We start from the raw sequence: 26,340 nt of genomic DNA on the forward strand, positions 1-26,340 counted from the left end.
TGTTAAGTGAAGTAAGTCAGACACAAGAGCTAACCTCATGATTTCTCTTACATGACTCTCTCTCTCTCTGTCTCCCTATCTCTCTGTCTCTCTGTCTCTCTCTCTCTCCCTCTTTCTCTCTCACTGTCTGTCTCTCTCCATATATGAATAGGAAGTAGGGAGATCTTTTTCAAATGGATGGAGGAACAAGAGAGAGAATGGATGCAAGAAGAAGGAGAAGGAAAAGGATAATTTTAAAAAAAGAACTGAAGGGGGAAATGGTGAAAATAGAGCTTTTGCAAATGGGAAGAGGAGCAAGAGTTGGGAGGAGCAGGGAGGGGTGAGAGGGGTAGGGATGAAAAAAAAAGAGAATTAAGATGTGCTATGTTGGGCCAGGGATTTAGCTCGGTGGTTTTGCTGCCTGCTGTGCAAGCACAAGGACCCGAGTTCGATCCCCGGTACCAAAAAAAAAAAAGATGTGCTATGTATGTGTGCCAAGCCCCCATGATAAATGTAGTCATTATGTACTGCAAACATGGACTAATAAAAAAGAAGTCTCCTACCTTACCATAAATGTTTCATTTTTTTCCTGAGTTTTATTTCTCTAAAGCTTTTTAAGTCATATTTTTTTGTTTTATTGTTCTTCCTTGGACATTTGTTTCATACCGATGATACTATGATCACTAAATCTAAATATACTCTGACTGCACATGTTTCTGGATTGGATTCCTTCCAGTAGGCAAGAAGAGCTTCCTACTTGATTGTTGTTTGAATGTAATGTAGAAAGGAAAACTATAACTGGACCTATAGGTGTGCATCTCCCCAAATTTAGCATGTTTAAAACATGTTTATTCAATCACATATTTCACATAAATGCCAGTCTATTTGTGCATTCTTTTCTCTTTAACTGGTCTTTTTCCACAATTTTCATTTTCTTTCTAATTTTAAGCAGTTATGGGTACTGCTAGATCCACATGCATATAAATGCCCATGAATGCAAATACTATGTGAGATCACCTAGAATTTCACTCTGTACCCTGAATTGTCTTCATATCTGTAGAAGTGGGGTTTAACTTCAGTTAGAGATGAGAAAAATGTACATAACAGGGAGAAGAAAGTTGTGTTTCATTTAATGGCACATAGACAGAATGCAAGGTTCAGCTCAGGATTCCTAGAAAGCAGCCCATCTGATTTATCTATATCACTTAGTCTTAATTGATTAATCAAACAGCTACAATGCACACGCGCACTACACAGGTGTACCACCTAGGGGAGCAGCAGTTATACTCATTTAGCAGAAAAAGGTAATGTGATATTCTTTGGCTGTGTTTTCTGTTCTCAGCACTGTTGACTCAAAAAGCGGCAGCTGGGTAGCCTGCTTGTGTCTGTGGCTGTGTATGTAGCACAGCTCTTTAAGCGGCAGGCTTCCACAGTATGGATAGACCTTTTCATGGCTGGGGGCTGGAGGTCTCAGGCTGTGTGCCAGCATGTGGAGTCATGGTGAGGGCCCCTTCTGAGCTTGCAGATGGAAGGAGGTGGGCATACACGCACGAGCTCTCTGGCCTCTCCCCTTAGTCTCTAAGCCAGTCACAAGGCCCGCATTCCCCGACAGAGCTCCTCCGAGCACTCAGTCTGCGGATACTAACATGTTGGTGTCAAGGCTTCAAACATGAATTTGGGGGACAGAATTCACCCTTTGGCCAGCCCTTTATATATGTGCTGTGCAACAGACTTGGAGCTCTGACTCAGCATCCATGCACTTCTGATTCCAGCAGGCTTGATTTCTGAGTAATCTAGGTGGACAGGACATCCAAACAAGAAGGAAAGAAACAGAACAAGGTGGATAAAGATGAGAAATGTAAAGCATTTAAAATATTTCCTGTCACGAAATCCCTGCTTGAGATTTGCCTCATGCCCCCCACTCCATTTACCCTCTGAGGTCCTTTACCACTTGCAGGGCACTGCAGGGTGCTCAGCCTGTTCAGGAGGTACTCGGGAATCTCTGGGGGTTGGAGACCCGGAGGAGGCTGCAGTAGTGTCCTGTCTCTGATGAAGACAAGGGGCTGTTAGCCCCATGTTTAACCATGCACAGTTATTTCACTTGATGACATTCTCCCCTCTGTAACATCACACTGCCAAATCATATTTTGATTGATTATAGTAAATGTTATTTCTAGAGTAGCTGCAGGTTTACAGAAAAATGGAGAGAAAATTAAAGAGAATTTCCACACACAGGGAGCCTCCTCAGTTCTGATATCCCACACCACAGGGGTCCCCTTCTGACTGTTGGTGAAGCTGTGTTGGTAGTGTGTTAGCACGCAGTCCACAGTCCACATGAGTTCACTCGTGATGATGTGCATTGTGTGGGTTCTGACAAGAGTGTGACATGTACCCTCCACTATAGTGTTATACAGAATGGTTTCACTGCCCTCAAATCCCGTGTTCCACCCATTCACCCCTCCCTGCCCCGTACCCTCAACACTAACTGACACTTTATTGTCTGAGTAGACGTACCTTTTCAGATGCCATGTAGTTGTTTGTTCTGGTTTCCTCACTTAGTAATAAATACACGTTTCTTCAATATCTATCCATGGCTCGACAGCTCATGTAATTTAGTGATGAATAATTTTCCATTGTTGGAATGATCCAGAGTTTATCTGTTCACTGATAACATCTTGGTTATTTCTAATTTCTGCCAATTGTGGGTAGTGTTGCTTATAAACATCTCTTTGCAGGTTATTCTGTGGGCATAAGTTTTCAGCTCATTTGGATACCAAGAAACATGACTGCTAGATTATGCATGGAGTATGTTTAGCTCTGTAAGAAACTGTCAAACTGTCTTAGAAAGTTACTATCCCATGTTGAATTTCCACCAGAAATACATGAGATTTCTCATTTTTCTACATCCTCACTAACATTTGGTATTATAATTCTGGATTTTCCAAACTCTCATATGTGTATAATGGCCCTCAAGTTCTGATTTACAATTCCATAAGGGCACATGATGTTGAGCATCTATTCATGTTCTCATTTGCCATCTGAATATCTTTGCATAGTTTCTCTGCAGTTCTTCCCACTTATTAGTTTGCTCTTTTTCTTCAACTCTTTGTTGAATTTTAAAAATTCTTCATATATTGGAGATAATAGTCTTTTATCAGATAACTCCTTTATAATTTTTTCCAGGTTTGTAGATTGACTTCTCATTCTCTTGAAGTCATGATTAATTCTTTAACTAATCTTGCATCAAATTTTCAAACTTTTTAAACTGACAAGTCAGTTTTTACACTGATAATGATGAAGAAAAAACTGTCTTTGTAATGTGTAGGCAGTACTTGAAAGTTCTTCTAATATTAATTTTTATACAAAAATAAGATATAGCCATACTCTAAAAGGGAGAAAACAGACATTGAAATATCTCAAAAGTTTGGGTAGAGTTCAAAAATCCTAGTTGAACTGCAAACAATTCAGAAGAATAGCAAAAGCAATTTATGAGAACTAGTTTCTGTGTATATTTTGCCTCTTTAAAATTAGTAATTACTAAAACTTAATAACTCAGAGAGACATGATGAAACATCCCTGTAATCCCAGAACTCTAGAGCCTGAGGCAGAAGGATTGCAAATTTAAACCCAGCATGGCCAATTTAGCAACTTAGTGAGAACTTGTCTCAAAAATTTTTTAAAACATTTAAAAAGTGTTTGAGATGTAGCTGAGTGTTAAGGCAGGACATTCAATCCCTAGTACAATGAAAAAAATAATAAGAAATATAGGTCTATAAATTGACAAGATCTTACAAATGTCTTTTTAGCTTTAAAAGCAAGACCATATGAAAACCCCTCAAACTGAATTCTATGCCTTACAATGGCTGATTTGTAACTATGAAGAAAATTAATTTCAAATTAAGTATGTTTTAGAAACCTCTAGAAATCAAAGTGCCTAGGAGAATCCGTTTGTCCATCATACAATTAAAATCTGGATGTATGCTCCCACTTGTGTGTCATTTGGATAGTGAGTGAGGAACAAGTCGTACAGCTTCCCTGTGCTTACTGATGCTTTGGAAGTGGCCTCCATGATAGCGTACAAGCAAATGATTAATGGTGTGTGGTTTGCTAAATGCCGGAGCGAAGCTGAGGTGTTTGGTAACTGCGGAAGCCCTTTACTGCCACTGGAGTCCTAAGACTGCAACCACAACTCCTATCCTACACCAGCATGGAGCTGGTGCAAAAGAGCAATGGGTAAAGCTCTGACATACCCTCATTCTCCTCAAGAGGTTATTATTTTTTATATCTAGTTATTTGGAATTTTCTTTTTGTTACTCTCATTCTTTCTGCTATTGGAAAGGAAATACATACAATGAGGTAGCTTAGAAAGCAATTGTTATTTCAATATGAGTTTGCAAAAAATTACTATATAAATAAGTGTATAGCCACATTTCCATATATGCCTAGCATACCGATCACTTGTACTCTGATACTGTAGTAGAAAGTTAAACTTCAGTAACTGCCTTCCTCTCGACGTCCACAGGAATCTTCTTATTGAGAAGATCTTGTGGATACACCTTGGGGAACATTTGGTTGGATCATTATGACTACCTTCCTGTTTTCCAGAAATGGAAGTGAGAGGAAATGAATTTTTAAGACCAAATTAGTAACAATCAAAACCTGAATTCTGTCTGCTTTCCGACCTTCACTCTCTCTCATGTGGATGGCCATGGCAGTCTTCTGCAGGAGAACCGAGACCCGTTAGGACCCCAGTCCCTTGGTGGTGTCCCGAGCCTGTCCTGCAGGCTGCCCTGCTGAGCTGCCCTGTGTGAGTGCTCGTGGCTGTGGGACATGGGCTCGGTCTCCCAGCCTGAGTTCTGTCCACACAGCCATGCACCAGCCACTCTGAAGGGAAGCTCTGGGGAGACTGTGTTACTCACAGTGTGCCCGCCCTGTCACTTCACGTGCACTCGAGAACGCACCAATTTGCTCTTTCTCATGTCTTAATTGACCTTTCTCTTTCTAATCCGTAGAGGCCTTCATGTAAAAGTGCTTGTTTTGCTTTTATGATTGCTATATTTATGTCTTTTGCCTTCTTAACCAGGGTTCTTAAAGAGTTGCATGTCTATTTGAAAGACATACTACCCTCACAAGAGAGATTCACCTGAGCAATTCCCAATTCAAAAGCCTCTTGCCTTAGGGAGACAAGAGAGCAACTCACCTGATGGCCTTCCAGCCTCAGTGACAGCACCACATTTCAGTTAGCTGCACAAACCAAAACTAGCTGTCCACTTTGTCTGCATTTTTCATTATTACTCATATTTAGCCTGCCAGTAATTTCTCAACCTCTGCCAGTTTTAGCTCCAAATTTACCCGCAGTTACTTGCATGCTCTTCTTCCTGCCCAGGCCTAGGACAGTAGTGAGGCCACAGTAGCTGCCTGCATCTCTGCTGCAGTGTCTCCTCGTTCCACTTCTTGCAACTTGCTCTGTAGTAGCCCTAGTGTCCTTGAAAGATGAATGTGGTCATCTAACTGCCGAGATTAATGCTCTTTGGGCCTCTGTTCTATTTAGGAAAAAGCCTGGAAGGGCCACTCCAATCTGGGCCTTCATTCTCATCTGACCCCTTACCCTTCTCCCCGCTCTCTGCACAGAGACCCACCCTGGCACTCTCCCTTCCATGGAGTGGGCAGCTCTGGGCTTCTCCCTTCCACCTGCATGAAAGTCCAGCAGTCCAGAGCCTGCAGCACAACCCAAGTGCAGGTCTGGGTTGCACACGACCCCTTCAGGAAGGACACAGCTGAGTCCCAGCCCCCAGGCTGCACACTTGCTTCTCCACAATGTTACAACTGCAAACCGGTTTCTTACTGCTTTGTTTTCTGTGTTCAGTGCTTCCTCTCACCAGAATACTAGTTCAGTGAGCACTTCTTTAGTTATCATTCTCTCAGTGCCAAGGACACACTATACGTAAACAGACATGTTTGTTTATTTGCTGTATGTTGATACTAATATATTTAATACTGTATTTCATCAAAAGAAAAGGATGAGTCCCATTGTCTCCCTGACTTTCACCTGGGTTCCGTGGAAACCCTGCTTTTGTTCACAGTGATGGTTATTAGTATGAGCCTGTTCTATACTCTAATCTTTAGAGGTTTGGTCAAAACTACAGTGAAATTTTATAAAATCGTTACAGTAAGAGTCACATTGCCATTACTGCCCTCAAAACACTTCCCCTATCTTTGTACACACTTCCCACATCTTTCCTGCCACTTTCTGAAGCAGTTGTGGAAGTTCTCTTGTGGGAGCATCTTCAGTTGAGCCATCCCAGTTACCTCCATGCTCTGACTTGACTCAGAGCATTTACCTTTTGTGGTCCTTTGGAGAATGACCTCTTTGGGGAAGAGTCAGAAATCACTGGATGTCATATGCGAGGGACATGGTGAAAAGGACACAGTGTAGCGTTTCACAAGCCGCCTTTCCTCTGGAAGGCACTCAGCAGTAGCACCGAGTTTTGAACACACCTTGGAAAGACATGGAAGAGGACTTCCAGAACTGCTTTAGAGAGTAAGAGGAATGACAGGATGAGTGTGTTTGAAGCGGGGAGGAATATTTTCAGGGGGATTGATGGCAATATGTCTTTACTTTAAAATTTTTTTAAATGTAACACTTTACCTTTTTTCCTTGTACATTGTATATCAGAATCCTACCTTTAGGCCCTGGACTGGAGTGTCATGGATAGCATCTCAATATGTTTTGTGCAGTATTTGGAAATAAGGACAACTAAAGTTCCTCGAGCAGATCTCTGCCTCTTCCCGCTCCTCTCACTTGGATGAAAAAGAGTCCAAGTGTGGCTTTAGTCACAGAGCACAGGAATCTTGCAGGTGGGCTTGGATCGTGGTCTTTGTGGAACAATTATGCAGTCACTTTCTTGGAATCAGGATTTGTGCAGTGAACTTTAACAATGAATAGGGAAGCTGCTGGAGAGACAGAAGGGCCTGGGTGCCAGCTCTCGATACCATGCTCTTGTAGTAAGGATTCGACAAGCATAAGCAGCTTGGTAGAGAGGCTGCATGGTCTTAGAGGACCTGATTGGGGAGTGATTCTAAGAAAGCAGGTGTTGTGGTTGTTTTGGAGGATTCAGGATTGAATAAGGAAGGAGATCTGAGGCCAAACAAGAATTCTAGTGAAGAGGTGAATTCTGTGGCTGCTGACTTCCAGCAATTACTTGCAGTCAGTGGTCTACAGTGTGCCAACTGTGACTAATTCTGGCCCCTGTTGAGAATGTTGGTCTCAAGGGGATGGAAAGATGATGGACTTGCTGACTGATGCTCTGGAGGAAAGCTATACATGGGCTTGGGGAAAGTTTGCAGCAGACAAACGTCCTTTCCCCCTTCATTTGACAGACACAGTTTTCCCAGTGACTCTGCCTCGGGCCCGATGGAACCAAGAATCTGGGTCTTCCCTACTTAGAGCTCTACCTCTGCTATGAAGGCAACAGCATAGGGTTCATTTGGATACTTGGTTTCATATGCCAGTGACCAGCGTTTAAGGAAATCAACACAGCAGAAGAAAGTAAGCCCTTACAAGCATAATGCAAAGTATCCACATCCAATCAGATTATTTTATTCTCTAATAATTTTTCCAGAGCAAGCAATTTTAATAATGACAGGGAAAAAGAGAAAAAAATTTTCAGTAATAGAAATTATCATCACTAGCACATGAAGATATAAAGTCCACAACACTTCTATTTTGTAGTATTCAACCTCCTAGGATAAATAAGTTTCATACAATCTTTATATAAACGTTATGCAGAGTCATTCCCCAATCAGATTCTTAATAAATCTTAATTGAGAGAGAAGCTCAGCCAGTCCCAGCACCTGGAAGGAAGCTCCCCACCTCCATCCCAGGCTCCTAGGAGAGAGAAGCTCAGCTGGTCCCAGCACCCGGAAGGAAGCTCCCCCACTGCCATCCCAAGCTCCTAGGGCAGAGAAGGTGAGCTGCGTGGGCACCAGAAGCACCCCCTCCCATGGAAATGAGAAGACACGTAAATAATTCTCAAAAACAGACTTCTGGATCACCTACAGCAACCCCAAAGGGAAACGAGAAGGAACAATGTGACACTCAATCACCTGGACCCTCTGAACTGGCAACGAAAGAGGATCTAGGAAAAATGAAATCAGAAATAATTATTCAGATAACAGCAAAGATTTTGCTCATGGTGCAAGACATGATTAATAAATCTAGAGAGGACACAGATAAAAAAATAGAGGATCTGAGAAACATGATGGAATCTCAACATAGGAAACAAATGGAATCCATAAAACAGATGCAAACAGATTTCCAAGAGACTAAAAACTCCATTGAAAGTCTGTGCAGCAGAATGAACCAATGTGAAAATAGAATTTCACATATAGAAGATAAGATTGCAATCAGTGAGGAGGAAAAGAAAAATTGCTTTAAAATTGTAAGAGAACATGAGAAATCAATCCAGCAGCTGCTAGATGATGCAAAGAAGAATAACATAAGACTGATTGGAGTCAATGAAGAAAGAGGAGAGAGTGCAGATGACATAAAAAAACTGTTCACAGAAGTGATGGCACAAAACTTTCCAAGGAGGGAAAAAGAACTTGACATACAGGTAAGTGAGACATATAGGACTCCAGCTAACCTTAATCAAAAAAATCTACACATAGGCATATAATAGTTAGGATTCCAGAAATCCAACAGAAGAATAAAATTCTACAAGCAGTGAGAGAAAAGAAACAAATCACATACAAAGGAAAGCCCATCAGAATCAGCAGACTTCTCAATACAAACCCTCAAGGCAAGAAGAGCTTGGAGTGATGTATTTCAAGCCCTAAAGGAAAACAGCCTCCAACCCAGATTGATGTACCCTGCAGAACTATCTTTCAAAATAGATGGAGAAATAAGATACTTTCATGACAAAGGGCACCTCAGGAACTTCATGAATACCAAACCAGCACTCAAAAAAATTTTAGACAATACCCTAGGAAAAGACAATGAGGATCACAACCCCAGGAAACCCAGCAGAATGAATCCATTGGGCGTGACAAGTTAAACACAAAGGGGGAGAATCCAACAAAAAGAAAAAGTCCTGACAAAGCTTTTAAAACTTTTAACTTCATCTCCCTAATGAGTGTATAATTCAATCTTATTATTGTACTGACTAGTATTTTTCTGATTCTAGAGTTCCACACCATTCCTTGTGCTATACTGGCTATTTATCATCTTCTTATGTCTACATTTTAATTGGGTTGTCTATTAATGAGCTGTAAGAGTTCTTTATATATTCTGGTCATAGGTTATATGTATTGTAAATATGGTCTGTTTAAGGACTACTTTTCATTTTAATGATGTTATTTAAAGTTCTAAATTTTGATGGAATCCCATTTATCAAATTTTTTCTTTTATACATCAGGTTTTTGTATTCTAGGTAGTTCTTGCCTACCCTGAATTCATAAATATTTTCCCTTATAATTTCTTCTTAAAGTTTTATACTTTTAGGCTTTCTTATTTAGGTTCATATATCCCTTCAAGTTATTTTCATGTATGGACAAAAAGGGCTGAGGTTAATTTTTTATATATGGATACCAGGTGTTCTAGTGCCATTTGCTGAAGACACTATCTCTTCCTTGGCTCTTGAATCGAGTTTATATTCTATAAAATGCTAATGTTAAATAATCTTTCAAAACTCAGTGGACCATATATGTGTGGTTCTATTTCTAGATTCTCTGTTTTATTCAAATGACCTATATGTCTTTCCTTACACCAAAACTCCTTGATTACTGTAGCTTTAGAAGAAGTCTTAAAATTAGGTACTAAACGTCTTACAACACTGTTTTTGTTTTTTGTTTTTGATTTTAACTTTTCTATGTCCTTTGTACTCCTACATAACTTTTAAATTTCGATATCCAATTCTTCATTTATAGGAAGTATACACAGACCTGAATTTTTATATATACCTTGTGTTTTCTAATCCTGCTAAATTCAAGTACAAGTTCTAGGGGCTCCTAGAGATTTCTTAGTATTTTCTCTGTAGATGATCATTTCATCCACATATAAAGATTTTGCTTCTGCCATGCCAATCCTATCCTAGTTGTGTCATTTTATTGCCAGACTGTTTTGGTGGGGACTAGGTTTCAAAGTTTAATGGACAGATAAAGAGTAAGCATATCTTCCCTTGTTCCCCACCTTAAGGAGAAAGCATTGTATCTTCTCCACTCATATAAGGCATTCTCACTGGAAGTATGGAGTACATGTCTTCAATCCGTTGAGAAGTTTCTGTTCTACTTCTAGGCTCCTCATAGCTTTTACCATGAACAGCTGTAGAATTTAGTCCAATACTTTTTCTCCAACTAGTGACAGGATCATATGGCTTTTTCCTTTCCTCTCTTTAAATGATGACTTTTGGGGGTGGATCTTCCAATGCTGAACCAACAACTGCCATCCCTATAACAAAACCACTTTCTACATCCTGCCAGATCTGACTTCCAATAGTTTGTTTTGCTAAACAAATTTCTATCTATGTTCATACTTTTTTCTTCTATTATCTTTATCCAGTTTTAGGATTAACACAATGATGAGTTCCTAAAATGAGGGGAGAAGTGTTTTTTTTTTTCTGCTTTAATTGTTTGATATAATTTATCAATTAAAATGTTTATGAGCCTTCTGTTGTCATATAGGTAGGTTTTCAAACTAGGAATATACTTTCTTTAATAGGTGCTATCCAAATTTTATATTTCCTCCAGAGTTAGTTTCATTAATTTATCTTCCAAGGTACTTCTTAGAAGTTGTCAAATTTATTTCAAAACAGATTTTTGAAATATGCTTTCTATATCCTTTTAAATTCTGTAAAATCTGTGGTAATGTCTCCTAGATCTTAATATTGTAATTTAAAAAATGTATAACTGATATTGTATAACAGGAAGAAAAGGTCTAAAAGAGCAGGGGAATTGGGAGGGGTAGAGGAAGGGAAAAAAGGGAAAGGAAAAAATATGAAAAGAGGAAAAAAAATGGAAACAAGGTCTTTTCAAATAGGGAAGGGTGGAGGGGGTGAAGGGAGAGAAAGGGAAGGGAAAAAAAAATAAGAACCAAGATACTCATGTAAAGGTACAAGATCCCAATGATGAATGTAACTGTATTTTATACCGAAAATGTACCAATAAACTTAATGGGAAAAAAAAATAAATCTTAATTGAGTCTTCATTAACCACATTTTGTTCATGATACTTCTTCTGGTCCTGAGTCTTGGCTATTTAACCCTCTCTTGGCTCTGAGCCTAAACTGCTCTGCTAAGTTCTCCCCTAGTACTTAGTACTACCTAGTACAGCACTAGCTATATTCTGAAGCAGTTCCCTTTTCCTACCCACTCCAACTCAGTTACCAGTCAGGTGCTGGCACAGGCTGGAGACTTTCTGGTTTATTACTCTGGTTAAGGTGCCCTAACCTAACTGTAGGGATTGAGGCATCTTTGTCATGTCTCAGGAGGATTGCACACTGTATTTCATTTTTCTCTGATGTCGTCCAGCCATGCTGGTATTGGCAAAGCTGAGTCTCTCATTACCAGTACTTCAATCACAGCTTTAAATATGTGGCCCCAGTGGCCCTAGAGTCTCAGCAGAAGGGAACTGGCAAGAAAACTCTCTCGCTGTGCTCCCAGGTACCCTGTCTGGACCTGTCATTAGCTGGCATCCACATGCATGTGAAATAATCTTCCCAATTTGTATTTGGGCAAAACGCCAGCGTAGCAGATGGACAGGAGTGTAAGCAACCGAGAAATTATGCATATACATTAATCATGCAAACTGTGAGCGTAAGTTCTTTCTAGGAATGTCCAAACACCTGTGTGCTCTGAGCTGTGTGTGCACCATTTATATCGCATGCCATCACAGAAGGAGGGCTTGGTCAGGGCGGAAAAAAGGAAAGAGGCATGAATTTCATAGAGATTGTTTCCCGCAGTAAAGTTATTTTTCCCTGGGTAAAAGGAACGTACAAAGAATATAATGGATAGATTTGTTGATATGTCACATAATAAATCTGAAAAAATTATTTTAGTTGCAAAATAGAAAAGTTTTTGGACATTACAGAGAAAATACAATTAAAATTCAGGACACTTCCTAGTACACCGGGTCTTTCCTACACATCGCAGATGTGCAGACATTAGCTTTTGCATCATTGCCACTGTCCCCTGTGCCCACCAGACTATCCTCATCCCCACCTCAAAATATGCTGTGTGTCTGCCCACCTTCACTAGTCCTTAATATTATTAAGTGAAGAGTTGGAAAATAGTTGGGCAACTTACACTTTTTTTCTTAGAAATACGGATTATTTCTTTTGGTAATCGGTTTAATACTCAGCCTATCTAAAAACCACTTTCAGTAGAATGTGGCAAGTGGACCAATTTAATCATAGTATGAGGTGTGCTGCCTGGAACAGGGCCCACCAGCATGAGCATGAATGGGTTTACCAAAGCCCTCAGCTTTTTGATCATGGGAAATTGATTTTGTCACCACTCTCTTTGTTAATTTGAGGCTTCCCAAGAGCAGATGCCAAAATGGGTGTAGAGGAAAATGTTCTTGGGACAAAGATTGAGGGAGTGAAGGAAGGCCCGAGAGCCCTCCCACTTCAGTGTCAGCCCAACGGAAAGAGGTGGGACCCTGTAGGACACACAGTGCAGTTAAAAGGTGATTCAGCAGGGCCATAACAGAGCTGTGAAGTATACAGCAGGCCATGTTTCTGGGAAAGGACCTATTTTGGCACCCAAACACTTTTGGTTGTCAGCCAAGAGAAGTTCTTGGGCAGCATGGTCTTGGGAGCACTAAGATTTCAGAGCAAACAATTGAGTTTTTCGGTCATTTGAACCTGCAGTGCTAATCTACATTGTTTTGACCACCATAGTTTGGAAGATAATTCATTAAAGCAGAGTGTTTTCTGCTAAGCTGGTAAGAAATTTGATTATTAACAGTAGTGATTTTGCTTATATCAAAGAGTAACAATATTCAGTGTCAAATATTCGTATGAATAAGAGTGACAGAATCTCTCCATGCTGACAGATTGCAATCTAGGAGGTGAATTCCAGTGCAGTTGTGTTGGCAAGCATGGAACAAAGAGATTCAATGGACAACTCAATGTTATGATCCTAGGCTATGGTATTCACTTATGTTGACTTCCCACTACAGCTGCACGTGTTCCAGGGAACACAAGCACCATGTGTGCCCCTTCTGTACAGGGTGGGGACAGACTGATCAACTTTGCATCTGCAGTGTGTGTCTCCTGCTGCACGCTGACTTCTCTGTTTCCCTCTGAGTTTGGTAGATTTTGCTCAAAACAAACTACCACCACACATAGTGGCTTGGAGCACCCATTTTATTGACTTCTCCTGGTTCTGGAGTTTACTAGGTGATTTTTCTGTCTCTAGTATCTAGACTGGGACAGGATGGCCTAGAATGTCCTCACTCCCCTGTGTGGGGACTCAGATGCAGTGGTAGGGAGGGCCAGGTGACCACAGTCCCTCTCACATGATCTCTTTAGTCCATGAAGCTAGCTTGGACTTCTTCACCTGGTGACAAGAAAGCACAAATACCTATATGCAAGCACTTTTCCAGGCTCTTCTTTGTCATTTTTCTTTTAATTATCTTGTGAGCTAAGACAAATCACATGGCCAGTCCAGAGTCTGTGTAGTGGGAGCTGTATGGAAGCAGGAAGCCCTAAACCAACTGGGAATCACTGTTTCACCCCATCCCCTTAGTACATTGCTCTTTCTATTCTCTTCCTCCTCTCCTTCCTATCTTCTTCTTTTTATTTTTCTTCGTCTTTCATCTGTTTTATGATTATATAATGAAGGAGACTGCCTCTCCACCCTAATACTTTCTACTTCAGGTATAAAATATTTATACCTTAAATTACATTTTAATATGCAATGAATGCATATGCAATTTGTTTAACTTTCTCACGGCTTCATCATTACCAACACTGTCAATCTGTTTCTTTTTATAATTCTTAAGAACTGAGTGAATAAGTGTATTCCTCAGAGAAGAAGCTGCAAATACTTCCTTTAAAGTCAGTAATATTATATGAGATTTATGGGATTGATGTTTCTGTTGATGATGGCAGCTAGTCAATTCACTCAGTAGTAGCAATTTGTTACATTCCTGATCCCAATGAAATAATATATATGTTAACTCTTCAGTGTAGTTGCGGCTTGAATGTGAAAATTAGGAGGTAGAAATTGAATAATACATGACTCGTTAGGAATTATAATTTCTAATGTCTCTTTTGTCAGCCGTGTTGAGCCTATTATCACTATAATCAGGTGCTGAAGAGGATAAACATGAAAGCAACAGGTTAAATAGAAGAAAATGACTGCTTTGGAGTGATGCTCAGTTGTGCTTATGATCAAGGGCATTTCTGCAGCACAAAGTTAACATTAGAAATTTTTGCAGGTGGGGGCTGGGGATTTAGCTCAGTGGTTTCACTGCCTGCTGCGCAAGCCCAAGGACCCGAGTTCAATCCCTGGTACCAAAAAAAAAGAAAAAAAAAAGAAATTTTTGCAAGTGGACGTATCCCCACCAGTTTCCAAGGAGGAACGTGTGTTTGTGCATGATCTTCATTTTACTACTGTGATATATCCATGCGGTACCTGTGGAACTAAATGGGCCTTGCTCATGGTAGATGATACATGACTTTTCATCCTCAACTTGGCTTCAAATAACATTCGGTAGGCCTACCCTCTGCAAATATTTCTACTCTCAATTCCTTGACCTCTGGCCACCGTTAGAAAATCTCCTGGACTGATTTCAGTTAAACATAGGTTTAAAGAGGAATAATAGATCAGATTACTATTAAAACAAATAGCAACTCAATTTTGTAATGTTATACCAAGGAAGTGTGTGTGTGTGTGTGTGTGTGTGTGTGTGTGTGCAAAAGGAGAAACAGACATGACTGGCACTTTTTCTTAGTTTTTGTTTTCGGTACCAGGAATCAAACTCAATACCTAGTGCAGTGCCTCTGAGCTACATCCCCGGCCCATTCTCTGTTAAAGGTAGCCTTCATTTGTAATGACTCAGAGCCTCTCTTTGGCACAGTTAAAATGACTCACGTAGCTCTACACTGATGAAGTGTGAAGACAGCCTCTTCAATTGTGACTGAATTGCTGGTTGTTATTAAGAAATTTCCTTTCTGCTGTTGCTATCCAGTTCCATGAGCCCCATTCTGAAACACACACAGAACCCTTGTTTGTAAGTGCTGCGTGATGGGCTCTTTGGCAGGATCCTAGTTTCCCACTTGCCTGAAGTTGGGTGATATTATTATACATTTTTATAATTTTAATACATGCTCAGCATCAGCATTGGGCCTTGAAATTTTCCCTTTTTGGTTTATGCATAGGGAGCTATTTGAAAATCCTACATTCATTCATAATCTACATGTATTCATCCAAATGATGTTATTTGCTAATAATCCCCGTGACCAAAGGGCATTCCAAATTCTTGTTCTATTTTGTGACCTTCCCTTTTTAGCTAACACCTTAAGTGATACTTCAGAAAATCTAATCTGATGACTATAGAGTATTTCCTTGATGAAAGAAACAATGTCAATTTCTCTATATGTAGAAATTCAAAGTATATATACCTTCTTGTGTGTATCAGCTGAATTTTTTCACACAAGATGCAAAAATGAAAAATTTATTTTCTTATTATGTAAGGTTTTTGTTTTTACCTCTAAGAACTTCATGTCCCTTTTTAACTCCTCGGATCATTTTTTTCTTCTAGGACTACAATGATGAAATTCGTCAGGAGCAGCTACGTGAATTGTCTTACTTGAATGGCTCGGAGGACTCTGGTCGTGGTAGAGGGATCAGAGGCAGAGGGATCAGAATAGCTCCCACAGCTCCTTCAAGGTACCTTGGTTCCCACTTTAAAGGAATCAGCAGCAAAGGGCGATGATGGGCATCTGCTGTCCTGCTATATGTCAGGATCACAACTAGGAATCAAAGCATCAGCCACAAGGCCACCGCCACACCTGAAACAATGACAATGAATCCCTCGCAGCACATAACAGGTTCACCTATATAAACTCTCCACGTGCTTTACTAGGAGTAACTACCATTTATGAGAGAGAAACTTAGGTACAAGAGGTGTATGGGATTTTCATTAAGATCATACAGGCAGCCTGACTCTGGAATCCCCAATCTGAGTTCTTAGCAACCAGCCTTCCAAAGTGAGGAAGTGGGCCTGAGACTCCACTCTCCTGTTCATCCCCAGGGTTAGGATAAATAGATACACAAATGTTCCTCTCCTTCCACCAGGAACCTGCAGGAAGGGAAAACTATCCATGTTACCTATGTCCGAAAATTCCTTTGAACATATTTATACTCTGCGAAGGTGGAGGCAGATAAACAGATGTAAGTAAGATACACATCACCAGCTGAGAAAACTGGTGCACTTCCTACACTTCAGATAGCAAAGGTATATAGAGTGCAGATGCATTTGACCCTCAGTGGTCAGAGTGAATCTTATTTGATTTCGTTCACTTTGAAGCTACATTGGAACCTTTCTCTGTTAGAATTTGTTTTGTAGGATTATGAATTTGTCCAGCTTTCAAAAGAAAGCATCGGTTTGCAAAAAGTTAGAACAAAATAAATAACATTCATAGCCTTCAGACAGAATGTTGACTCACTTGTTCTGTATTACTGTTGGCCTTTGCATCTCTAAAGGATGCAGATCTAGCGTAACATTTCACATATGGGATAGAAATTATCTCGAGAAACTAAGACACTCTGCAGATTTAATTTATATCTCAAGTTATAGCCCAAATATTTTCAGCCACCACTATCAAAATATCACTAATTTCAACAGTTAAATCATAAATATTTTAGAAAGTTCCACAATTGTCAGAGATAGGTTCAGAATAATTAATTTCCAGGTAAGATATCAAAGATAAAACTAACTGTATAAAGTGTGGCAATTCTAGAAATTAGATTTAACTAAAGTAAGAACTGCTAAAAGTATTCTAGAGCTTTATTTTTATATTTTTATTTCTGAAAATTAAAAATAGAGTTCTGTGATGGTATCTAGCATCCTTTCTTTATTGGTAAGAATTAATGTCATATGATGTAATACTTTTATATGAGACCTGACCAGTTCTATAAAAGCTCATTTTGATAGATTGTGAAATGATGTCATCACAAGCCATCTTAAAGGAATTTAATCATGTGAAATAAACCATAGGAAATGGCCCCTTCTGTAGCTCAGAAATGCCAATTTTAGGAGCTCAACATCATGTAACGTAACTGTATATTTAGGATGCCTAAAGCAAGCCCACATTTCTTCTGTATTCCTTGAAATTGGAATCCTTTAAAAGATACTGTATTTACTTGTTTCGCTATTTAAAATCATCCTATAGATACAATCATAGATTTTTGTTTCATATATTCTTTAATATAATCAAAATTTTGTGGCCTATATAAAATTTTAATTTCAGTAGAGCTTTATTCAAAAATTTTAATTTGTTTAATAATTGGTTAAAGAACAGTGCATTATTTAGATTTTTCAAATATCCTTTTAGATGAAAATTTTGATTGAAATCTTTTGTTTTTTAATATCCCATATATTATAAAGATCAGATAAAAAGAAAAGAAAGTTAACATTAAAGATTAAACCTCACTTTCAATTCTGTATTGGTATCAGTAGTTACAGTAGCATTAATGAAACTAAATTGAGCAGACCTCTGTTGTCTTCTAATTCAAACAACATGGTAAAATGTATCTACAAATAGAAATGAATAAATAAATAGCTTCATAAAACAAAATCATATTGATGAGAAACCTTTGGAAAATATGAATCAATGGATGCTAATTTGTACATATTTATGAAACTATTATTCTATTTATTCAGTCATATTTCATTCAAAAATGATACCTACAGTATTCTAAAACTTCAATAATGTGTTAACAATATATTTAATTAAAGTAATTTACATCCCAGGAAACATACCTCTCATAACTATCTAATCTTCCAATAATAATGCAAATCAAACAAAGCATTACATCTACAAATTATAATGATAGTTTATTTTACATAATTGAAGAATGAAAACATTAGATGCCTTTAACACACATCATCACTACAGATCTCAGGGAGAGGAAGCAGTGGAGAGTGAAGTATTAGGGGCAGTTTTTAAAGGCTTTTGTTTACTACAGTGAGAAATAAAACGCAGAAGTGATGAAGTTTAAGTGAGGAGTAAGTGTTTGTTTCTGAAACAGAGTGATGAGAATTAGAGCAGTTGGGAGAGAGGCAGAGGGACAGAGAGAAACTGGCTCATGGCACAAAAGCCAGTGAAAAACAACTCCATTACCCAAGACTCACAAAATGAGCAGCCCTTGAGTATAGAGGGGAGCCCGATTAGAAGTTAAAACTTACAGCAATTACTGCCAATTAGATGTTGGAGAAGAAGGCGGCTCAAGACAAAAGTAGCTCTGGTGTCTAGCCCAGTGAGTGACTGATGTCATTATCAACTAAGGTTAGGTGAAGGATCTAGTTGAATGAAGAATATAATTATTCTTACAATTTATCCAAGCTCTATGTATTGCTTGTGCCACCTGGGACATATGACATGTACTCTGTGTACCTTGTTTTACAACTTCTATAGTAACTGAGAACTGCTGCATGACCAGCTTGTCAAGAGATTTAAATTAAGAAATGCATGCAGGCTGGTCGTTTTCAAGTTCGCCTGCACTCTAGAGTCAGGAGGCTTCCTGCTTCCAGAGGCTAAGGTCATTGGATGGCCTGGAATTTGGAATTTTAAAAAGATCCTCAAGTAACTCTAATATTCAGGCAAGTTATAGAACTTTTTGATGCCACAAGCCTAAGGCAGGGCACAGCATGTGGTTATGGAGTGAAAGCCAGTGTCAGAATGATAGACTGCAGGGTTATCCATCAGAGAAGGGAAGAAAATCAAAGACAGAACTTGGAAACACCCATATTCCAAAGGGATCCCAAGAATAGAAGCTAGTGAAGTGAACTGAGGAATAAGAAAGAGGAAGGAGGAGGTGTGGGGAAAACCATAAAAGTCCAAACAGGCTGCTTTCAGATGAGAGTTGCAAGCAGGCAGACAGGGACCTGGGCGATCTCAGTTTCCACTCAGGGGTGAAAGCAAGAACCAGGTTGATTACTCCGGGTTCAAGCCTGAACAGAAGGCAAAGACTTAGCACAGAAAATGTTCTTTGAAGAAGTCAGAAAAATAAAGGAAAGAATTCTAAATATACAGATTTAGCCCCAGACAGCATTCTAAATTATGCGATGTGAATCTTGAACCGGAGCAAGCCCGGGGTCAGTGTTCCTGGGAAGGACGCGGTGTGCAGGAGAAGACTCAGAAGAAAGGTCCCTGGGGCTGGGCTGGGTGTCAGATGATGAAGGAATGAAATGAAAAATTAGACTTGATATGAACCTCATGTAAATTTACAGTGGAAAGAACTGTTATGCATTCAGAAATCTGCATTTCACCCATCAGAAAAATATACTCCAGGCCTAGGTAATTAAAATATTTACTAAATTATTCACTTGTATAACCATGTTTTAATTGACTTATATGTTACCAAAACCTGGATACTTCTGAGTATTCAAATGCCAAACTGAGCAGGCAGTTAGGACAGAATTGCAGAAGCCGGCTGCTTGTTTGTCTTGCTTTTGAGAACAGAGATAGGTGCTGGGAGACCCAGTGTAGGTGAAGTTGGTATTTACATCCTTCTTGCAGATCTGCGTCGCACTATTATGTTAGTGTAGAACACTTTATTCTGAGCTCTTGCACAGGAAGCAGTGTTGGATTTCTGGTTCTTCTGTATCTTCAAGTCTAGGAAACTGTTCTACATAAATTAGCTCACTCTGTTCTCTGATAAAGTTTCTATTCTGCACCTCTATAATCTATTTAAAAATTCTAAAAGCTTTATCAGCATTCTTTCTCCTCACTTCTAAAAGTTCATTTTCTGCAAGCAAGAAAGAGCCAGCTGGCTGCTATTCATAGCAGAACGCATAACCTACGTCCCATATGTGGGTGCAGCCCGAAAGATTGTTGACATCCTAGCAATCATCATTTTCCCAAAGCTTTAGTGTTCCTGCTGAAAGCACTGCTTTCTGGAGGCCAACCTTTCAGATATAATAAAAGTGAAATAACCATGAATTTGCCCAAAGATTTCAGACAAACACTCAACCCTTCTAAAGGCCTCAGAATACCATAAAAGTCTGCAACCATTTGATCTCACGCTTTTAGTGCAGGTTACTTTTGTGTCAAGAACTGCAATCCAGAGTATTCAATCTGTTCCTTTTATTGTGGAATAGTAATGTATTTCACTAGCTCCATAGTAACCATATGAAAATGCATTATGTGTGTGATTGCACCAGCTCGGGGGTTACTTGCATGCTATAAATCAGTAACAATGGAATTGTGATTGCAAGTGACCTCAGATGTAAGCTACTATATTAAGCAGGATGATATCATGGTGAGAGTTACACATTTTATCAATGTGCAAACAGCTGGTTGTTTTCTAAGTGACAACATAGCATGCCACTATCAGTAAGCTCCAGCATGGAAAGGCGGGCATAGTGAACCCACTGTCTAGATGGTCCAGTGACTTGTTTATCCAACAGTGAACATGCTGGTTTGGTTGTTCTTGGCAAATTGGAATATAATCAAAGTGGGTATTGTTTTCTGATTCTTCTTTTACTTAGGCTTTGTAGTTATGTAATAGAAAATAGTGATAACTTTGTATGCTTTCCATGAGAATAAGTCATAGTATTTACAGGATACATTTTACTATGAAGATCAAACACTTTACATTTTAAATAATCTAACTAAAATCACGCAAGCCCATACACACAGACAGAAGCATAAATTTGGGTCTCTTCCATTGCGTGAAGGCTTTGTGATGAGAATCTTATCTGTTGAAGCTCTTCTCTCCTCAATTATGTCATCTGTATGTGACCTTTCTCCTAGGGGCCGCGGGGGTGCCATTCCGCCTCCCCCACCTCCTGGACGAGGTGTCCTCACCCCTCGAGGGACCACTGTGACCCGTGGAGCTCTGCCAGTGCCCCCCATAGCGAGAGGGGTCCCTACCCCTCGAGCTCGGGGGGCACCAACAGTGCCCGGATACAGGGCACCCCCACCTCCTGCCCACGAGGCTTATGAAGAATACGTAAGTACCCCAGAGAAACTGGTTGTGAGCAAGAGGTAAATTGACTGGTTATGAAACTAATCCTCGGAAACATTCCTGTGCCATGCATACAGGAGGTAATGCTTGTTGTGGAAAACAAATGTCATTTGTAGCAGAATTCAAGCAGCAAGTTTATAGGAGAACATTTTTTTTTAATGCGAGAACTTTTAAGGGAAGCTTTCACTGCAGGTGCCATTGTTATTTATGCCACTTTGATAGCTCCCTTTTTCATGTCAGTCTGTCCTGAGGTTTTCTTATATTTAGAAGGGTTCACATTAGAAATGATTATAAACATAATGTGATTTTCATATATTCTGAAAAATCTCCCAAGACATGACAAAGATGAGAATAAATCTCAGAAACATATGACAAATGTAAACTTTAGTAATGATGTCAGGCCGGATAACTGCTCTGTCACACTTACTATTTTATTGTTTGAAAGATATGGGATAAGCACAGAACTGAGAAGTCTAGAATGAGCAGAAGAAATGTAGCATCTCCAAGTATCCCCCATTTCCCATCCAGGGAATCTTTATTCATATTATATGTCCAAACACCCTTGGATCCTTACTTTAGGTGGTCAGTATTACACTAGGGAGAATATTCCAGTCCTTGTGTCCATTTCTCTTACCAGACTCTGAAACTTGAAAAGGGAGTTTTCTTTTACTTTATGTGATCGTGTAATCATCGTAAATCCACTGTAAATGCTAAATCAAATTGATGTAAGCCAGATCATCTTCCTAAAGAGAGGCTTATTCTGCCTTTATCCACGTCAATATTCGGTATCCATTTCCTGATCCAAGTGTTGTTTCAATCAACCACTGACAACACACTGTCTTCTTAAATGTCCTCTGTGGATTATTGCTCCATAAATACAAGCTCCTCAAGGTCAGATGCTGTCATGCTGGACAGTCAAACATAAAGGTTTTATGGCCTGGCTAATAACCAATCAAAACTTAATCCTAATAAAAAGTGAACATAATTGACAGCCACTGAGAGTATATCAGTGCTCAGTATATGTTAGTTTTTAGAGATCTTGTTATTGCTGGAACATGAAATATTTGCTGAAATCTGCAAGAGTGAAGAAAAATTAACTACAAAACTGCACTGCTACTGGCACAGATGAAATGTGTCTATTCAGTATCTTTTATATATCAGGCATAGATATTAAATCTTTAAACAATATTATAATTTCAAGCAGAAAATTTACTCTGTCCTGTAAATAAGTGGAACTAGCACTGGCTCTGCCCCCTCTTGCCTGAGACATATTTGCAAAATAAATACTTGTCAAATGAATGAATTAAAAATCAACAAAAGGAAGGTGGGCTATTTATAATCTCTGAGGACTCTTTTGACTCCACTGACCTTATGGGCAATACTTGTATTTGTCCTCCAAGTACAAGTTTAAACAGAACATTTTTATAAAAATTAAAAATGAGAAAAATGTTTTGGGTAACAGAAGTCAACATTGTTATTGATCAAATAATTTATATGACATATATGGAAGTTTGAAAGACAAAAAGATTGACAATACAGAATTTTAGTGAACAAATCACTGGAATACAACATAAATAAGAGTTAACCACAAAAGCATAAAAGTGTTACGCAAACATGGGTGAAAAGGTTATATTCTTAATTCAGAAATCTAACAAAAGGGATGTTTCTTAGAAAAAAGAAAATCTTAAAGTCATGTAATCTGAACTTTTTAATTCACATTTTAAAGTATTTAGTCTTTCTTATTCATTCACTCAGTTACATGGACCCTGTGTCTTGGCTCTGTTCCGAGGTCCTGGAGACTGATTGTGTAGATATCAGATCAAATGTGGGTTTTTGTAGGCTTAAGTCTTGGCAGGAGGAAACAGAAAACATACATAAATGAAGCATGCATTCAGGTGCTGAGGACTGAGATGGAGGGAGTTGAGCAGGCTTGGACTCTGTCTGAAGTGGGAGCTGTCAGGACAGTAAATGCCTAGTGAAGTAGAGTCCAGGCTGAACAGCTGCTTCTGTAAACAACATCACTAATAGAGGAAACACCAATTAGAAATGCCTGAAATGGAAACCACTTTAAATATTTGGGGTCAGCAAACAGGAGACTAGAGCTGGAGCAGAATGAGTGAGGAGAGGTGGTGAATAAGTTCCAAGGACCGGGTTAACTCACAGTGCTTAGCGCAGGATTTGAGCAGAAAAGTGCCATGGTCAGGCTCATATTGTAGCAGGCTTGCTTTGCCTACCTCGTGGAGAATAGACTGTGAGAATGGAAGTGGGCACAGCAGAAACAGGCAGCCAACTAATTTCATTGTCCTCTACTAACTGAATGATGGCTGAGCAGGGTAAGAAGTGGCTAGCCAGGCTCTTAAGTGCTCTGAGGGATGATCGGTCAGGCTTTGGTGATGGTTAAGTTACAGCTGTGTCCAGATGTCCTGCCAAAGCCTCATGCAGTCAAGGCGGAGGGGGGCGGAGTCGGAGGGGCTGGATCTAGAGTGTGTGGTGCTGGGATCAAGGGTGTGATTACTAAATCAGTCCACTGATTGGTTTGGCATGGTTCCGGCTAGGATTAAAGGTGTGAGTGCTACACCCGCCCTAGGATAGCTTGCATAAAATATGAGGGACAGAAAGAGGCTATTATGCTCTCACCTACCTGCCTGCCATGGACTGTTTCTCCTTTGCCATGCCTCCCTGCCATGCCTCCCTACCTTGGATCCAGCTGATTACGGACTGAAACTGCTATAAACTGTGAGCCAAATAAATCTTTCCTCCGTTAACTTTGGATGTTGGGTATTTTGTCTTAGCAACGAAAAAAGTAACTAAGACCTGGTAGCTGTGAGATGTGTGAGAGAGAGTACAGCAAAAGGTGGCTCTGGGGGAAGTTTCATGACAGGAGGGTTTTTAGACTGAACACCTGGGTTAAACTGAAGGGCCACTTATTGTCATGAAGAGTGTTCCACGGAGAAGTTGAAAGCTCAGTTTGAGATGCTACTCAACAGAGGAGTCTGTGCTCACTTCGGCAGCACATTTACTAAAACTGAATGGAGGCTCTGGTCACAGGGAAGTCTGCAGCACTGCTAGCCTGGCAGGATGTGAATTTCTGACACAGACAGTAGCAATCCAAGGTCAGAATTCCACCTGTGTTGTTAGTGTCTTACTTTCTAAACACTTTGAGGATTAGATTTTTTTTCTACAATAGAATAATCATTTCAGCATCTGAAGAGCATATTAAGTGTTAGAAATAAATATGCCTAAACACATAACATTAGCATGTATAAGTACCTAGAATACTGTAGACATTCAATAAAAGGTAACATATAAAGTTTCATCATATACTGTACAATATTCTTTAATATTCCTAAACTATGGACTATTAAGGCCATAGATCTTTACCTACATTTTCTGAGTTAATTAGGCATTATTGATTATAAATAGCAGAAGCACTTTGAGCCGCTTTTAGTGAAATAAAAATGACTGGCACTGAAGCCATATGGATGTAGGTTCATAAAATCCAATAATAGCAATGCCATCAGACCTTAAGAAAGGTCCTGGCCAAGGACTAGAAAACAATTGTGAATCTCTCCCACATCTCATATCTCTTTCCTTGGATTATGTGTTTTATTCCAGTTTTATCTACAGATTGGATATTTTGGCTTCTCTGATCTGTGTGACTAAATACATAGTAAAATATTTCCCCCTTAGAGCAGCCATCTGCATGTCCAGTTCTAGTCACCAGCAGATACTGTGTGGCTGGCTGCCCCGGTCCTAATCCAGAGCTCCAGGTAGGAGATTCATATTCAACCAGGTATCCAGTGTCTGGCATTAGTCACCTCTAACTATAGGGGGAAGACTTTGAACATTACATCCAGGATGTACTCTAGGATCTGCCACTAAGGCAAGGAGAGGGAGTGAGTTCACACAATATAAAAGTGGTTGTTAATGTCCAACTCCAAGGATAGTAAGGGGAGACACTGCTTTCCAGAGAGGAGAAAATAGTATGAACTTGGAAAATGTCCTCAACTTTCTCTACAGTAACGTACTATTGGAAATAGAAAAAGTGTACAGATAATCTTTTGCAGAACTCATATTTTATTAAAACTTGTCATGTATCATATTTTAATTTTTCTATTCCAAAAAACAATTCAGTGAGTGCATACGAAGTTTAATACCTGGCAGGTAAACTGCTGGCCACAATCTTTGAAGTATTTAGTACCAAACCCAGATTACACTCAAGAGCTGCTACTTTCTGCTCTACTTTTAGACTATTGATTCCTCTGTATGGGGTAAGAAAAACAAAAGTTTAAGTGTCTCAATAACAGAATAATAGCACCATGCTGAGTGGATGGGGAAAATCTCAAAGGAGTTCTTAACTCTCAGATAAATTTCTCAGGAAAGGTTCCTGTATTATAAATCACACCATGAGTCATTCCACTCTTCAGACTTCTTTCTCTCCTGGGGAGTTGCAGCATTAAGTTTCTGACCATATAGAAGGCACCTAGGTATTCACATCCACTCCTTGCCACCAGCCTGGCAAGAAACAGCTTACAGTAATGGAGACTGCTGTTTTAAAACTATTGTTAGTGTTAGCTGAGTCTGAAAAAAAAGATGTGAATTTTAGTTTGTTACATACCCTAACCTAGACTTTAAATATTTTAAAAATTCTTTTCACTGACCTTCTGCTAAAAAGAATACATTTACATGCTATAGATCCATTGTGATTGAACTCCCACAGAACAAAATATTAAAATCTTATCGGGCCGGGGATTTAGCTCAGTGGTTTCGCTGCCTGTTGTGCAAGCACAAGGACCTGAGTTTGATCCCCGGTACCAAAAAAAAAAAAATACAAAAACAAATAAAATCTTATCAGAACTACCAGTGTATAGTATATTAAAAGAAAATACAGTAAAACTTTTGAATACCTGCAAGATTCCAGTCACTGCATGTTAATTCAGTTAATCTCACGACGATACCATTAATTCCTTATTGATTGTACTCTTTTAATAGATGGGGAAACTGAAACTTGGAGTTGAGCATGTACCCACATTTCTGTCTCTACAGCCTCTGAATCTTGGTGTCTTGGGTATATTGTGCTTCGCTCAAGAAAGGACCATAAAATACCTTACATAGTATCATATATATATATCTGCATACTCCCATCCAGACCACTAGTCAGTGT

At 39.4% G+C, this 26,340-nt stretch overlaps 1 protein-coding gene across 34 annotated transcripts in view; it reads left to right on the forward strand.

The window, feature by feature from the left end:
- The window catches only part of Khdrbs2 (KH RNA binding domain containing, signal transduction associated 2), a 570,923-nt gene that overhangs the window by 350,824 nt on the left and 193,759 nt on the right, over nt 1-26,340 (forward strand). For all 34 annotated transcript variants that reach the window (XM_087205165.1, XM_021259405.2, XM_087205160.1 and 31 more), the window contains 2 exons: nt 15,745-15,872; nt 20,963-21,161. In XM_087205165.1, the coding sequence (XP_087061291.1) occupies nt 15,745-15,872; nt 20,963-21,161 (327 nt within the window). The remainder of the gene's footprint in view (nt 1-15,744; nt 15,873-20,962; nt 21,162-26,340) is intronic.

This window comes from Heterocephalus glaber, unplaced genomic scaffold (assembly GCF_053883595.1).
Source record: "Heterocephalus glaber isolate CG9 unplaced genomic scaffold, H.glaber_assembly_v1.0 deba00000594, whole genome shotgun sequence".
In the NCBI taxonomy this organism is placed as follows: Eukaryota; Metazoa; Chordata; class Mammalia; order Rodentia; family Bathyergidae; genus Heterocephalus; species Heterocephalus glaber.